Source organism: Watersipora subatra, chromosome 8 (assembly GCF_963576615.1).
Source record: "Watersipora subatra chromosome 8, tzWatSuba1.1, whole genome shotgun sequence".
Lineage (NCBI taxonomy): Eukaryota > Metazoa > Bryozoa > Gymnolaemata > Cheilostomatida > Watersiporidae > Watersipora > Watersipora subatra.
The window spans coordinates 65,390,283-65,405,812 of NC_088715.1; the positions used below are offsets into that span (position 1 = coordinate 65,390,283).

The window sequence follows — 15,530 nt, forward strand, 5'->3', positions numbered from 1 at the left end:
AACTGCATATTGCAAGAAAACATGCTCTTTGTTACTATTAAGCTCTACTCTGATCAATGCTGACTTGTAACTTGTTTTGGCTATAAAAGTCATGACTATCAGAGACAGCTACTACCCGTTAGTTAGGAATGCAGAGACAGCTACTACCCGTTAGTTAGGAATGCAGAGACAGCTACTACCCGTTAGTTAGGAATGCAGAGACAGGTACTACCCGTTAGTTAGGAATGCAGAGACAGCTACTACCCGTTAGTTAGGAATGCAGAGACAGGTACTACCCGTTAGTTAGGAAAGCAGAGACAGCTACTACCCGTTAGTTAGGAAAGCAGAGACAGGTACTACTCGTTAGTTAGGAATGCAGAGACAGGTACTACCCGTTAGTTAGGAAAGCAGAGACAGCTACTACCCGTTAGTTAGGAAAGCAGAGACAGGTACTACCCGTTAGTTAGGAATGCAGAGACAGGTACTACCCGTTAGTTAGGAAAGCAGAGACAGGTACTACCCGTTAGTTAGGAATGCAGAGACAGCTACTACCCGTTAGTTAGGAATGCAGAGACAGGTACTACCCGTTAGTTAGGAAAGCAGAGACAGCTACTACCCGTTAGTTAGGAAAGCAGAGACAGGTACTACTCGTTAGTTAGGAATGCAGAGACAGGTACTACCCGTTAGTTAGGAAAGCAGAGACAGCTACTACCCGTTAGTTAGGAAAGCAGAGACAGGTACTACCCGTTAGTTAGGAATGCAGAGACAGGTACTACCCGTTAGTTAGGAAAGCAGAGACAGGTACTACCCGTTAGTTAGGAATGCAGAGACAGCTACTACCCGTTAGTTAGGAATGCAGAGACAGCTACTACCCGTTAGTTAGGAATGCAGAGACAGCTACTACCCGTTAGTTAGGAATGCAGAGACAGCTACTACCCGTTAGTTAGGAATGCAGAGACAGCTACTACCCGTTAGTTAGGAATGCAGAGACAGGTACTACCCGTTAGTTAGGAAAGCAGAGACAGCTACTACCCGTTAGTTAGGAAAGCAGAGACAGGTACTACCCGTTAGTTAGGAATGCAAATTCACAGCTTGTATCAAAGAGTGAGAAGATTTAATAAACAGAACGGATGCGAGAAGAGGCAGTGCGTAAAACAACCTTATAAATAGAGGTTATCTGAAGAAAGTTCGGAGAGTTTGGCCTCCTTAATTGTTGTACTGGCTGGCTCACATTAAGCAATAGTTCTTTTCAAGGACCAATCAGTTACGAGACACTGGAGTATTTTAATTCGCCGGCCAATAACATTTGATAAACATTGCTATGAGCGTGATGATTAACTGAAAACTTGTCAAGATGGCTAATGCTTTCTCTATCAAAGAAATATTTTAGACAAGAACAATATTTGCAGTTACAAAAAAGAATATTTGCAAAAACAAAGGGCTATAATATTTTGCTAATTTTCTGGACTGTTATGAAAACTGTGGGACGAGTTGCTTTGGAAAACTTCTAATAAGGAAACCAGTTTACCATGTAAAGAGTCTATTAGCAGTTGAAAAAAAGATCGAAGTAGCTATCTAACAGGTGCCTGTAAATTCTCAGCAGTCAACAAGTATTATTCATTTGTGAAAAAAAGGATACGTCTGGATAGATCAGTCGTGGTAAAATTTCAAAGCAGTAAAAGCTGAAAAAGTCTAATGATTTGAATCAAAATTAAATAAACAGGCTGTGAAACTTCTACATAAAATTTCTATCAATTGACAAAAAAATACAAAGTTTGCTTATTCTTATGGTGAAATGTCTAAACGAGTAACGTAGTTTAGACAAAACATATTGGAAAGGGTTGTGGTAGCCTGGCTAGCAGGTGTAACAGCGCCATTTATGAAGCCACTTGTTCAAATCAAGCACTAGATGATGTCAGCAGAGTTATACCTACAACAATATTATCTCCGTCCTTGTCATAAATGTCAACAACTTCGGGTTGAAATCCAGCAGAATTATTTGCCTGAAAAGTCTGGATGATGTCTGAAACAGATGCAACGATTGAGCAAAACCACAGGAGGGTGAGAAACTCTGGAAAAATCGAAGCAATAAGCAAAGTACAATACCTGCTGAGGGTCAAAATCACATTTACTAAAAATTGAACTAACGAAATAAATGAAAATGAACAGTTGAAGGAAAACTGATTAGAACAAAGAACAGAATATCCTTACCATATTCAGCTATAACAGTCACGGTGTCGAGGACAAACAAAACAGAGAGTAGTTTGTACCGCATTATGGAGTGGGCTAAGGCATTGGCGCTGTAATTCAGCTGGTATATGAAAGTGATGACTGATTATGCATTGTACTAGCTGTGATAAGGGACTGTTTGATCAAGTTGACCTTTCAAGTGACTCACAAAGATAAGATGGATTTCTTGATGCAGTAATTCACAATGTGATCATTTGACTTGTGTCTAAATTAGCATAGTATGGTGCGAACAAATGTGTGCTTGCCTTTATGTAAGTGTATTTTTGAGTCAACTATATGCTTAGGAATGCCACATTTAAGAGCACATTGAGGCTGGTAAGAGAATTAGTGTAGTATCATAAGTAAAAAGTATAATAAGTAAAGGAATATAATAAATAAAGGAATATAATAAGTAAAGGAATATAACAAGTAAAGGAATATAATAAGTAAAGGAATATAATAAGTAAAGGAGTATAATAAGTAAAGGAGTATAATAAGTAAAGGAATATAATAAGTAAAGGAATATAATAAGTAAAGGAATATAATAAGTAAAGGAATATAATAAGTAAAGGAATATAATAAGTAAAGGAGTATAATAAGTAAAGGAATATAATAAATAAAGGAGTATAATAAGTAAAGGAATATAATAAGTAAAGGAGTATAATAAGTAAAGGAATATAATAAATAAAGGAGTATAATAAGTAAAGGAATATAATAAGTAAAGGAGTATAATAAGTAAAGGAGTATAATAGGTAAAGGAATATAATAAGTAAAGGAATATAATAAGTAAAGGAATATAATAAATAAAGGAGTATAATAAGTAAAGGAGTATAATAAGTAAAGGAATATAATAAGTAAAGGAATATAATAAGTAAAGGAATATAATAAGTAAAGGAGTATAATAAGTAAAGGAATATAATAAGTAAAGGAATATAATAAGTAAAGGAATGTAATAAGTAAAGGAATATAATAAGTAAAGGAATATAATAAATAAAGGAATATAATAAGTAAAGGAATATAATAAGTAAAGGAATATAATAAGTAAAGGAGTATAATAAGTAAAGGAGTATAATAAGTAAAGGAATATAATAAATAAAGGAGTATAATAAGTAAAGGAGTATAATAAGTAAAGGAATATAATAAGTAAAGGAGTATAATAAATAAAGGAGTATAATAAGTAAAGGAGTATAATAAGTAAAGGAATATAATAAATAAAGGAATATAATAAGTAAAGGAATATAATAAGTAAAGGAAAATAATAAATAAAGGAGTATAATAAGTAAAGGAATATAATAAGTAAAGGAGTATAATAAGTAAAGGAATATAATAAGTAAAGGAATATAATAAGTAAAGGAATATAATAAATAAAGGAATATAATAAGTAAAGCAGTATAATAAGTAAAGGAATATAACAAGTAAAAGAATATAATAAATAATGGAGTATAATAAATAAAGGAGTATAATAAGTAAAGGAATATAATAAGTAAAGGAATATAATAAGTAAAGGAATATAATAAGTAAAGGAATATAATAAGTAAAGGAATATAATAAGTAAAGGAATATAATAAGTAAAGGAATATAATAAGTAAAGGAATATAATAAGTAAAGGAATATAATAAGTAAAGGAATATAATAAGTAAAGGAAAATAATAAATAAAGGAGTATAATAAGTAAAGGAATATAATAAGTAAAGGAATATAATAAATAAAGGAGTATAATAAGTAAAGGAGTATAATAAGTAAAGGAATATAATAAGTAAAGGAATATAATAAGTAAAGGAAAATAATAAATAAAGGAGTATAATAAGTAAAGGAATATAATAAGTAAAGGAATATAATAAATAAAGGAGTATAATAAGTAAAGGAGTATAATAAGTAAAGGAAAATAATAAATAAAGGAGTATAATAAGTAAAGGAATATAATAAGTAAAGGAATATAATAAGTAAAGGAATATAATAAATAAAGGAGTATAATAAGTAAAGGAATATAATAAGTAAAGGAATATAATAAGTAAAGGAATATAATAAGTAAAGGAATATAATAAGTAAAGGAAAATAATAAATAAAGGAGTATAATAAGTAAAGGAATATAATAAGTAAAGGAATATAATAAGTAAAGGAAAATAATAAATAAAGGAGTATAATAAGTAAAGGAATATAATAAGTAAAGGAAAATAATAAATAAAGGAGTATAATGAGTAAAGGAATATAATAAGTAAAGGAATATAATAAATAAAGGAGTATAATAAGTAAAGGAATATAATAAGTAAAGGAGTATAATAAGTAAAGGAATATAATAAGTAAAGGAATATAATAAGTAAAGGAATATAATAAATAAAGGAATATAATAAGTAAAGCAGTATAATAAGTAAAGGAATATAACAAGTAAAAGAATATAATAAATAATGGAGTATAATAAATAAAGGAGTATAATAAGTAAAGGAATATAATAAGTAAAGGAATATAATAAGTAAAGGAATATAATAAGTAAAGGAATATAATAAGTAAAAGAATATAATAAGTAAAGGAATATAATAAGTAAAGGAATATAATAAGTAAAGGAATATAATAAGTAAAGGAATATAATAAGTAAAGGAAAATAATAAATAAAGGAGTATAATAAGTAAAGGAATATAATAAGTAAAGGAATATAATAAATAAAGGAGTATAATAAGTAAAGGAGTATAATAAGTAAAGGAATATAATAAGTAAAGGAATATAATAAGTAAAGGAAAATAATAAATAAAGGAGTATAATAAGTAAAGGAATATAATAAGTAAAGGAATATAATAAATAAAGGAGTATAATAAGTAAAGGAGTATAATAAGTAAAGGAAAATAATAAATAAAGGAGTATAATAAGTAAAGGAATATAATAAGTAAAGGAATATAATAAGTAAAGGAATATAATAAATAAAGGAGTATAATAAGTAAAGGAATATAATAAGTAAAGGAATATAATAAGTAAAGGAATATAATAAGTAAAGGAATATAATAAGTAAAGGAAAATAATAAATAAAGGAGTATAATAAGTAAAGGAATATAATAAGTAAAGGAATATAATAAGTAAAGGAAAATAATAAATAAAGGAGTATAATAAGTAAAGGAATATAATAAGTAAAGGAAAATAATAAATAAAGGAGTATAATGAGTAAAGGAATATAATAAGTAAAGGAATATAATAAATAAAGGAGTATAATAAGTAAAGGAGTATAATAAGTAAAGGAATATAATAAGTAAAGGAATATAATAAGTAAAGGAAAATAATAAATAAAGGAGTATAATAAGTAAAGGAATATAATAAGTAAAGGAATATAATAAATAAAGGAGTATAATAAGTAAAGGAGTATAATAAGTAAAGGAAAATAATAAATAAAGGAGTATAATAAGTAAAGGAATATAATAAGTAAAGGAATATAATAAGTAAAGGAATATAATAAATAAAGGAGTATAATAAGTAAAGGAATATAATAAGTAAAGGAATATAATAAGTAAAGGAATATAATAAGTAAAGGAATATAATAAGTAAAGGAATGTAATAAGTAAAGGAATATAATAAGTAAAGGAATATAATAAATAAAGGAGTATAATAAGTAAAGGAGTATAATAAGTAAAGGAATATAATAAGTAAAGGAATATAATAAGTAAAAGAAAATAATAAATAAAGGAGTATAATAAGTAAAGGAATATAATAAGTAAAGGAGTATAATAAGTAAAGGAATATAATAAGTAAAGGAATATAATAAGTAAAGGAATATAATAAATAAAGGAGTATAATAAGTAAAGGAGTATAATAAGTAAAGGAATATAATAAGTAAAGGAATATAATAAGTAAAGGAAAATAATAAATAAAGGAGTATAATAAGTAAAGGAATATAATAAGTAAAGGAATATAATAAATAAAGGAGTATAATAAGTAAAGGAGTATAATAAGTAAAGGAATATAATAAATAAAGGAGTATAATAAGTAAAGGAGTATAATAAGTAAAGGAATATAATAAGTAAAGGAATATAATAAGTAAAGGAAAATAATAAATAAAGGAGTATAATAAGTAAAGGAATATAATAAGTAAAGGAATATAATAAATAAAGGAGTATAATAAGTAAAGGAGTATAATAAGTAAAGGAATATAATAAGTAAAGGAAAATAATAAATAAAGGAGTATAATAAGTAAAGGAATATAATAAGTAAAGGAATATAATAAGTAAAGGAATATAATAAATAAAGGAGTATAATAAGTAAAGGAATATAATAAGTAAAGGAATATAATAAGTAAAGGAATATAATAAGTAAAGGAATATAATAAGTAAAGGAATGTAATAAGTAAAGGAATATAATAAGTAAAGGAATATAATAAATAAAGGAGTATAATAAGTAAAGGAGTATAATAAGTAAAGGAAAATAATAAGTAAAGGAATATAATAAGTAAAGGAAAATAATAAATAAAGGAGTATAATAAGTAAAGGAATATAATAAGTAAAGGAATATAATAAGTAAAGGAATATAATAAGTAAAGGAATGTAATAAGTAAAGGAATATAATAAGTAAAGGAATATAATAAATAAAGGAGTATAATAAGTAAAGGAGTATAATAAGTAAAGGAATATAATAAGTAAAGGAATATAATAAGTAAAGGAATATAATAAGTAAAGGAATATAATAAGTAAAGGAATATAATAAGTAAAGGAAAATAATAAATAAAGGAGTATAATAAGTAAAGGAATATAATAAGTAAAGGAATATAATAAATAAAGGAGTATAATAAGTAAAGGAGTATAATAAGTAAAGGAATATAATAAGTAAAGGAATATAATAAGTAAAGGAAAATAATAAATAAAGGAGTATAATAAGTAAAGGAATATAATAAGTAAAGGAATATAATAAATAAAGGAGTATAATAAGTAAAGGAGTATAATAAGTAAAGGAATATAATAAGTAAAGGAAAATAATAAATAAAGGAGTATAATAAGTAAAGGAATATAATAAGTAAAGGAATATAATAAGTAAAGGAATATAATAAATAAAGGAGTATAATAAGTAAAGGAATATAATAAGTAAAGGAATATAATAAGTAAAGGAATATAATAAGTAAAGGAATATAATAAGTAAAGGAATGTAATAAGTAAAGGAATATAATAAGTAAAGGAATATAATAAATAAAGGAGTATAATAAGTAAAGGAGTATAATAAGTAAAGGAATATAATAAGTAAAGGAATATAATAAGTAAAGGAATATAATAAGTAAAGGAAAATAATAAATAAAGGAGTATAATAAGTAAAGGAATATAATAAGTAAAGGAATATAATAAATAAAGGAATATAATAAGTAAAGGAGTATAATAAGTAAAGGAATATAATAAGTAAAGGAATATAATAAGTAAAGGAATATAATAAGTAAAGGAATATAATACGTAAAGGAATATAATAAGTAAAGGAATGTAATAAGTAAAGGAATATAATAAGTAAAGGAGTATAATAAGTAAAGGAATATAATAAGTAAAGGAATATAATAAGTAAAGGAATATAATAAGTAAAGGAATATAATAAGTAAAGGAATATAATAAGTAAAGGAATATAATAAGTAAAGGAATATAATAGGTAAAGGAATATAATAAGTAAAGGAATATAATAAGTAAAGGACTGTAGTAAGTAAAGGAATATGATAAGTAAAGGAGTATAATAAGTAAAGGAATATAATAAGTAAAGGAATATAACAAGTAAAGGAATATAATAAGTAAAGGAATGTAATAAGTAAAGGAATATAATAAATAAAAGAATATAATAAGTAAAGGAATATAACAAGTAAAGGAATATAATAAGTAAAGGAATATAATAAGTAAAAAAATATAATAAGTAAAGGAATATAATAAGTAAAGGAATATAATAAGTAAAGGAATGTAATAAGTAAAGGAATATAATAAATAAAGGAATATAATAAGTAAAGGAATATAACAAGTAAAGGAATATAATAAGTAAAGGAATATAATAAGTAAAGGAATATAATAAGTAAAGGAATATAATAAGTAAAAAAATATAATAAGTAAAGGAATATAATAAGTAAAGGAATATAATAAGTAAAGGAGTATAATAAGTAAAGGAATATAATAAGTAAAGGAATATAACAAGTAAAGGAGTATAATAAGTAAAGGAATATAATAAGTAAAGGAGTATAATAAGTAAAGGAATATAATAAATAAAGGAGTATAATAAGTAAAGGAATATAATAAGTAAAGGAGTATAATAAGTAAAGGAGTATAATAAGTAAAGGAAAATAATAAATAAAGGAGTATAATAAGTAAAGGAATATAATAAATAAAGGAGTATAATAAGTAAAGGAATATAATAAGTAAAGGAATATAATAAGTAAAAAAATATAATAAGTAAAGGAATATAATAAGTAAAGGAATATAATAAGTAAAGGAATGTAATAAGTAAAGGAATATAATAAATAAAGGAATATAATAAGTAAAGGAATATAACAAGTAAAGGAATATAATAAGTAAAGGAATATAATAAGTAAAGGAATATAATAAGTAAAGGAATATAATAAGTAAAAAAATATAATAAGTAAAGGAATATAATAAGTAAAGGAATATAATAAGTAAAGGAGTATAATAAGTAAAGGAATATAATAAGTAAAGGAATATAACAAGTAAAGGAGTATAATAAGTAAAGGAATATAATAAGTAAAGGAGTATAATAAGTAAAGGAATATAATAAGTAAAGGAATATAACAAGTAAAGGAGTATAATAAGTAAAGGAATATAATAAGTAAAGGAGTATAATAAGTAAAGGAATATAATAAATAAAGGAGTATAATAAGTAAAGGAGTATAATAAATAAAGGAGTATAATAAGTAAAGGAATATAATCAATAAAGGAATATAATAAGTAAAAAAATATAATAAGTAAAGGAATATAATAAGTAAAGGAATATAATAAGTAAAGGAATATAACAAGTAAAGGAGTATAATAAGTAAAGGAGTATAATAAGTAAAGGAGTATAATAAGTAAAGGAGTATAATAAGTAAAGGAATATAATAAATAAAGGAGTATAATAAGTAAAGGAGTATAATAAGTAAAGGAATATAATAAATAAAAAAGTATAATAAGTAAAGGAGTATAATAAGTAAAGGAGTATAATAAGTAAAGGAATATAATAAATAAAGGAGTATAATAAGTAAAGGAGTATAATAAGTAAAGGAATATAATAAGTAAAGGAATATAATAAGTAAAGGAATATAATAAGTAAAGGAGTATAATAAGTAAAGGAATATAATAAATAAAAAAGTATAATAAGTAAAGGAGTATAATAAGTAAAGGAGTATAATAAGTAAAGGAATATAATAAGTAAAGGAGTATAATAAGTAAAGGAGTATAATAAGTAAAGGAGTATAATAAGTAAAGGAAAATAATAAATAAAGGAGTATAATAAGTAAAGGAATATAATAAATAAAGGAGTATAATAAGTAAAGGAATATAATAAGTAAAGGAGTATAATAAGTAAAGGAATATAATAAGTAAAGGAATATAACAAGTAAAGGAGTATAATAAGTAAAGGAATATAATAAGTAAAGGAGTATAATAAGTAAAGGAATATAATAAATAAAGGAGTATAATAAGTAAAGGAGTATAATAAATAAAGGAGTATAATAAGTAAAGGAATATAATCAATAAAGGAATATAATAAGTAAAAAAATATAATAAGTAAAGGAATATAATAAGTAAAGGAATATAATAAGTAAAGGAATATAACAAGTAAAGGAGTATAATAAGTAAAGGAGTATAATAAGTAAAGGAGTATAATAAGTAAAGGAGTATAATAAGTAAAGGAATATAATAAATAAAGGAGTATAATAAGTAAAGGAGTATAATAAGTAAAGGAATATAATAAATAAAAAAGTATAATAAGTAAAGGAGTATAATAAGTAAAGGAGTATAATAAGTAAAGGAATATAATAAATAAAGGAGTATAATAAGTAAAGGAGTATAATAAGTAAAGGAATATAATAAGTAAAGGAATATAATAAGTAAAGGAATATAATAAGTAAAGGAGTATAATAAGTAAAGGAATATAATAAATAAAAAAGTATAATAAGTAAAGGAGTATAATAAGTAAAGGAGTATAATAAGTAAAGGAATATAATAAGTAAAGGAGTATAATAAGTAAAGGAGTATAATAAGTAAAGGAGTATAATAAGTAAAGGAAAATAATAAATAAAGGAGTATAATAAGTAAAGGAATATAATAAATAAAGGAGTATAATAAGTAAAGGAATATAATAAGTAAAGGAGTATAATAAGTAAAGGAGTATAATAAGTAAAGGAAAATAATAAATAAAGGAGTATAATAAGTAAAGGAATATAATAAATAAAGGAATATAATAAGTAAAGGAATATAATAAGTAAAGGAATATAATAAGTAAAGGAATATAATAGGTAAAGGAATATAATAAGTAAAGGAATATAATAAGTAAAGGAGTATAATAAATAAAGGAGTATAATAAGTAAAGGAGTATAATAAGTAAAGGAGTATAATAAATAAAGGAGTATAATAAGTAAAGGAATATAATCAATAAAGGAATATAATAAGTAAAAAAATATAATAAGTAAAGGAATATAATAAGTAAAGGAATATAATAAGTAAAGGAATATAACAAGTAAAGGAGTATAATAAGTAAAGGAGTATAATAAGTAAAGGAGTATAATAAGTAAAGGAGTATAATAAGTAAAGGAATATAATAAATAAAGGAGTATAATAAGTAAAGGAGTATAATAAGTAAAGGAATATAATAAATAAAAAAGTATAATAAGTAAAGGAGTATAATAAGTAAAGGAGTATAATAAGTAAAGGAATATAATAAATAAAGGAGTATAATAAGTAAAGGAGTATAATAAGTAAAGGAATATAATAAGTAAAGGAATATAATAAGTAAAGGAATATAATAAGTAAAGGAGTATAATAAGTAAAGGAATATAATAAATAAAAAAGTATAATAAGTAAAGGAGTATAATAAGTAAAGGAGTATAATAAGTAAAGGAATATAATAAGTAAAGGAGTATAATAAGTAAAGGAGTATAATAAGTAAAGGAATATAATAAGTAAAGGAATATAATAAGTAAAGGAATATAATAAGTAAAGGAGTATAATAAGTAAAGGAATATAATAAATAAAAAAGTATAATAAGTAAAGGAGTATAATAAGTAAAGGAGTATAATAAGTAAAGGAATATAATAAGTAAAGGAGTATAATAAGTAAAGGAGTATAATAAATAAAGGACTATAATAAGTAAAGGAATATAATAAATAAAGGAGTATAATAAGTAAAGGAATGTAGTAAGTAAAGGAGTATAATAAGTAAAGGAGTATAATAAGTAAAGGAGTATAATAAGTAAAGGAGTATAATAAGTAAAGGAGTATAATAAGTAAAGGAATATAATAAGTAAAGGAGTATAATAAGTAAAGGAATATAATAAATAAAAAAGTATAATAAGTAAAGGAGTATAATAAGTAAAGGAGTATAATAAGTAAAGGAATATAATAAATAAAGGAGTATAATAAGTAAAGGAGTATAATAAGTAAAGGAATATAATAAGTAAAGGAGTATAATAAGTAAAGGAATATAATAAATAAAGGAGTATAAAAAGTAAAGGAGTATAATAAGTAAAGGAGTATAATAAGTAAAGGAGTATAATAAGTAAAGGAATATAATAAATAAAGGAATATAATAAATAAAGGAGTATAATAAATAAAGGAGTATAATAAGTAAAGGAGTATAATAAGTAAAGGAGTATAATAAGTAAAGGAATATAATAAATAAAGGAATATAATAAGTAAAGAAATATAATAAATAAAGGAGTATAATAAGTAAAGGAATATAATAAGTAAAGGAATATAATAAGTAAAGGAATACACTAAGCTTTTGTTTCCTAAGAGCTATTCAGGCGGTTTTAGAATAACTTTTGTTCTATGAAACAGGGGCAAACAATTTACTAGCCTTGCGGTGGAATCATATCTTTTTGTACTCTTTTCATTACAACAATAATTCTGTTATGTTTACATTCATGTATTTTATATTCAGTCGTATAAACATAGTTTTGGTCATAAACAACGGCTCGCCAATCTTTTGCTGTGCAGCTACTAATATTCACAGAGATTAATAAACATATTACTTCAAATAGATATTTTGTTTTTTAAAGCCATTAGCTGTAAAAGAACTCTCTGTATTCCTGTGCATGAGTTTCACACGTTTCATAAATACATTCAGCCATGCATTGTGTATAGATCTACAGAGCATCTATGTCTGGTAGGGAGCAAACAACTCCTATCTGATTGAACATTCAAGCCGACTTCAATAAAAGATTATTTGGAGTTGCACCCACTCTCTTAGTCAGTACCTACAGTTATTTTTAACTACACTAACTGGTCTAACGTTAAAAAATTAATTATTCATTTTATTATGAAATAAAAATAATATAAAGTATTTACACACTTTTTAAAACTTCCTCTTTTGCGAGGCTTTTTTTGATAGAATATTAACTTTCCCTATATTCAAATTCACTTAATATACTCAACTGTTAAATGGGTGTTTCTGAATAACAGCCGCAAGTTTTCTTATTACCGTTGAAGACATAATAAGTAAGTTTTAACATCCTGACTTATTGTAAACACAAAATGTGTGAATGTGTCGTACTGTAATCAGCTGTAAATGTTTTACCAGACATTCACCTTTGTTGTATTAGTAGCGGTTGCGAAATTCAGAGATTAAATGTCTAGTCAAACAGATATCTTGTTTCTCAACGAAAAATGTGTTAACAGATAAACTAGAGAAGCAGATAATAACTTGTAACCAGCGTATGTCTACTTCATCTTAAATCTCCAAATGGCAAAGTTGCATCTCTCATACCAGGTTAAACTTTTGCATCTAAAACTACATGTATTACACAAATACAGAGATTTCTCACTGCTTGTAACGAGTCTTCTAGAATCCCATTTCATTCTGGAGCAAAAGAAATCAGAATAGTCTAATACAAGGGCTAAATTTTGCTACAAAGGCAACAAATGCCCAGCTTACAAAATCAACATTACAAATTGTCCCCCGTGTATTTACCATGACAAAATGTGTGTTTTAGTAGTAAAAGCGACGAATGAAAAAAATGCAATGAATTTTGTAAAGACTAACAGAGCATTGGAGATTTATAATGAGAAATTCTGTAGAAAAGCTTTAGGCAGGTTTATTACCGACAAGTTTATACTTGTACATGCGTGTGTATCATATACTCGTGGTAGGTGTGTGTATCACATACTTGTGATAGATGTGTGTATCACATACTTGTGATAGGTGTGTGTATCATATACTCGTGGTAGATGTGTGTATCACATACTCGTGGTAGATGTGTGTATCACATACTTGTGATAGGTGTGTGTGTATCACATACTCGTGGTAGATGTGAGTATCACATACTCGTGGTAGATGTGTGTATCACGTACTCGTGGTAGATGTGTGTATCACATACTTGTGGTAGGTGTGTGTGTATCACATACTTGTGATAGGTGTGTGTATCACATACTCGTGATAGATGTGTGTATCACATACTCGTGATAGATGTGTGTATCACATACTCGTGGTAGATGTGTGTATCACGTACTTGTGATAGGTGTGTGTATCACATACTCTTGATAGGTGTGTGTATCACATACTTGTGGTAGATGTGTGTATCACGTACTCGTGGTAGATGTGTGTATTACATACTCGTGGTAGATGTGTGTATCACATACTCGTGGTAGATGTGTTTATCACATACTCGTGGTAGATATGTGCATCACGTACTCATGGTAGATGTGTGTATTACATACTCGTGATAGATGTGTGTATCACATACTTGTGATAGGTGTGTGTATCACATACTTGTGGTAGGTGTGTGTATCACATACTTGTGATAAATGTGTGTACCACATACTCGTGGTAGATGTGTGTATCACATACTCGTGATAGATGTGTGTATCACATACTTGTGGTAGGTGTGTGTATCACATACTCGTGGTAGATGTGTGTATCACATACTCGTGGTAGATGTGTCGAGAAATTTTATGTATCGTATATTGTAACTTACGAGTAGATCTTAGCTGAGGCTTTTGTTGTATCCAGCTAGAAATGATCTCCTAATGAGTGTTATCTCCCCTACGTATTACACGAGTTTTATGTGCATTAATAGTTTAAAGTGTGTAGGTGTCCTGCATAGCAGTCATTATTGTAAAACAAAAACAGTTATTTTCCTTTAATTTTCAGAGTAAAAATCCTTAAAGTTTTTTGCAATGGAATGTTAAAGGTCGGACCACTAGTGTTATAACTTCAGGAAATCCTTGAGCTGACTCTCCGTCAGGTAGGCGTCTGCAGTCTGGAAATAAGAGAGTTCAGGGTTCTGAACCTCGTACATGTAAATGCCATTTTATTATTGCCTCTTCACGAGCAATTGTGATTAGGAGTAATTGTTATGACCAGCCGTAATTGATTAATTACTAGATGGGTAACGGCTTGTTACAGCATCAGCTAATGGAGGCCTACAGAAGGAAGGCGTCTGTCTTGGTTGGCTACAATCTACAGGATATAGCAATTACAAACTATAGTATATAGCGAGTACAAACTACAGTATATAGCGAGTACAAAATACAAATGTACAAAGTGTTGAAATTAAAACAATAATACGGTCAGGAAACCAATATATGGTGGTGTGAAAGCAGCAGAAGTCTCTGTACACTGGCATCATTTGAACTCTCGCTGACCGTATACTTGGCACTGTTATCTTTAGAAACCATACAAAGAGCTTTAGAGAGGTTTAAGCCACAAAAAGAATATTGGGAGAGTTACACATAATGCTACCCAGCTAGCTTTATATAATTTCACTCTTATAACATTTTGTCCATGGCAGCAGACACTTGGTAGAACATGGCAGCAGACACTTAATAGAACATGGCAGCAGACACTTAGTAGAACATGGCAGCAGACACTTGGTAGAACACGGCAGCAGACACTTAGTAGAATGAAACGAAAGCACCACACTTATGACCTCTGCACCCAACCTCTAAGAAGCTTGTTTCAAATGCCTTGGAGGGATCACAGTGTAAACTTATAAAATGAACAATACAGTTGTTGATATGAAACAGAACTGCCAGAACCACGCTATTCATATCATACTTGGATTTCTCTGTCAACCCATTACATGAGAAGCCCGGTTTATATACCCTTTTCCCATGGGGTCACAGATCTTATACTGAGAACTGTTGGTTTTCTGGTTCTATATGCTTCATACATGCTGATAATCATA

General features: G+C 26.1%; 1 protein-coding gene across 1 annotated transcript in view; it reads left to right on the plus strand.

The window, feature by feature from the left end:
* The first annotated feature begins 91 nt into the window (after positions 1–91).
* LOC137402863 (sodium/potassium/calcium exchanger 3-like) overlaps positions 92–15,530 on the plus strand; it is a 47,235-nt gene continuing 31,796 nt past the window's right edge. The window contains exon 1 of the mRNA XM_068089372.1: positions 92–149. Within this exon, the coding sequence (XP_067945473.1) occupies positions 92–149 (58 nt within the window). The remainder of the gene's footprint in view (positions 150–15,530) is intronic.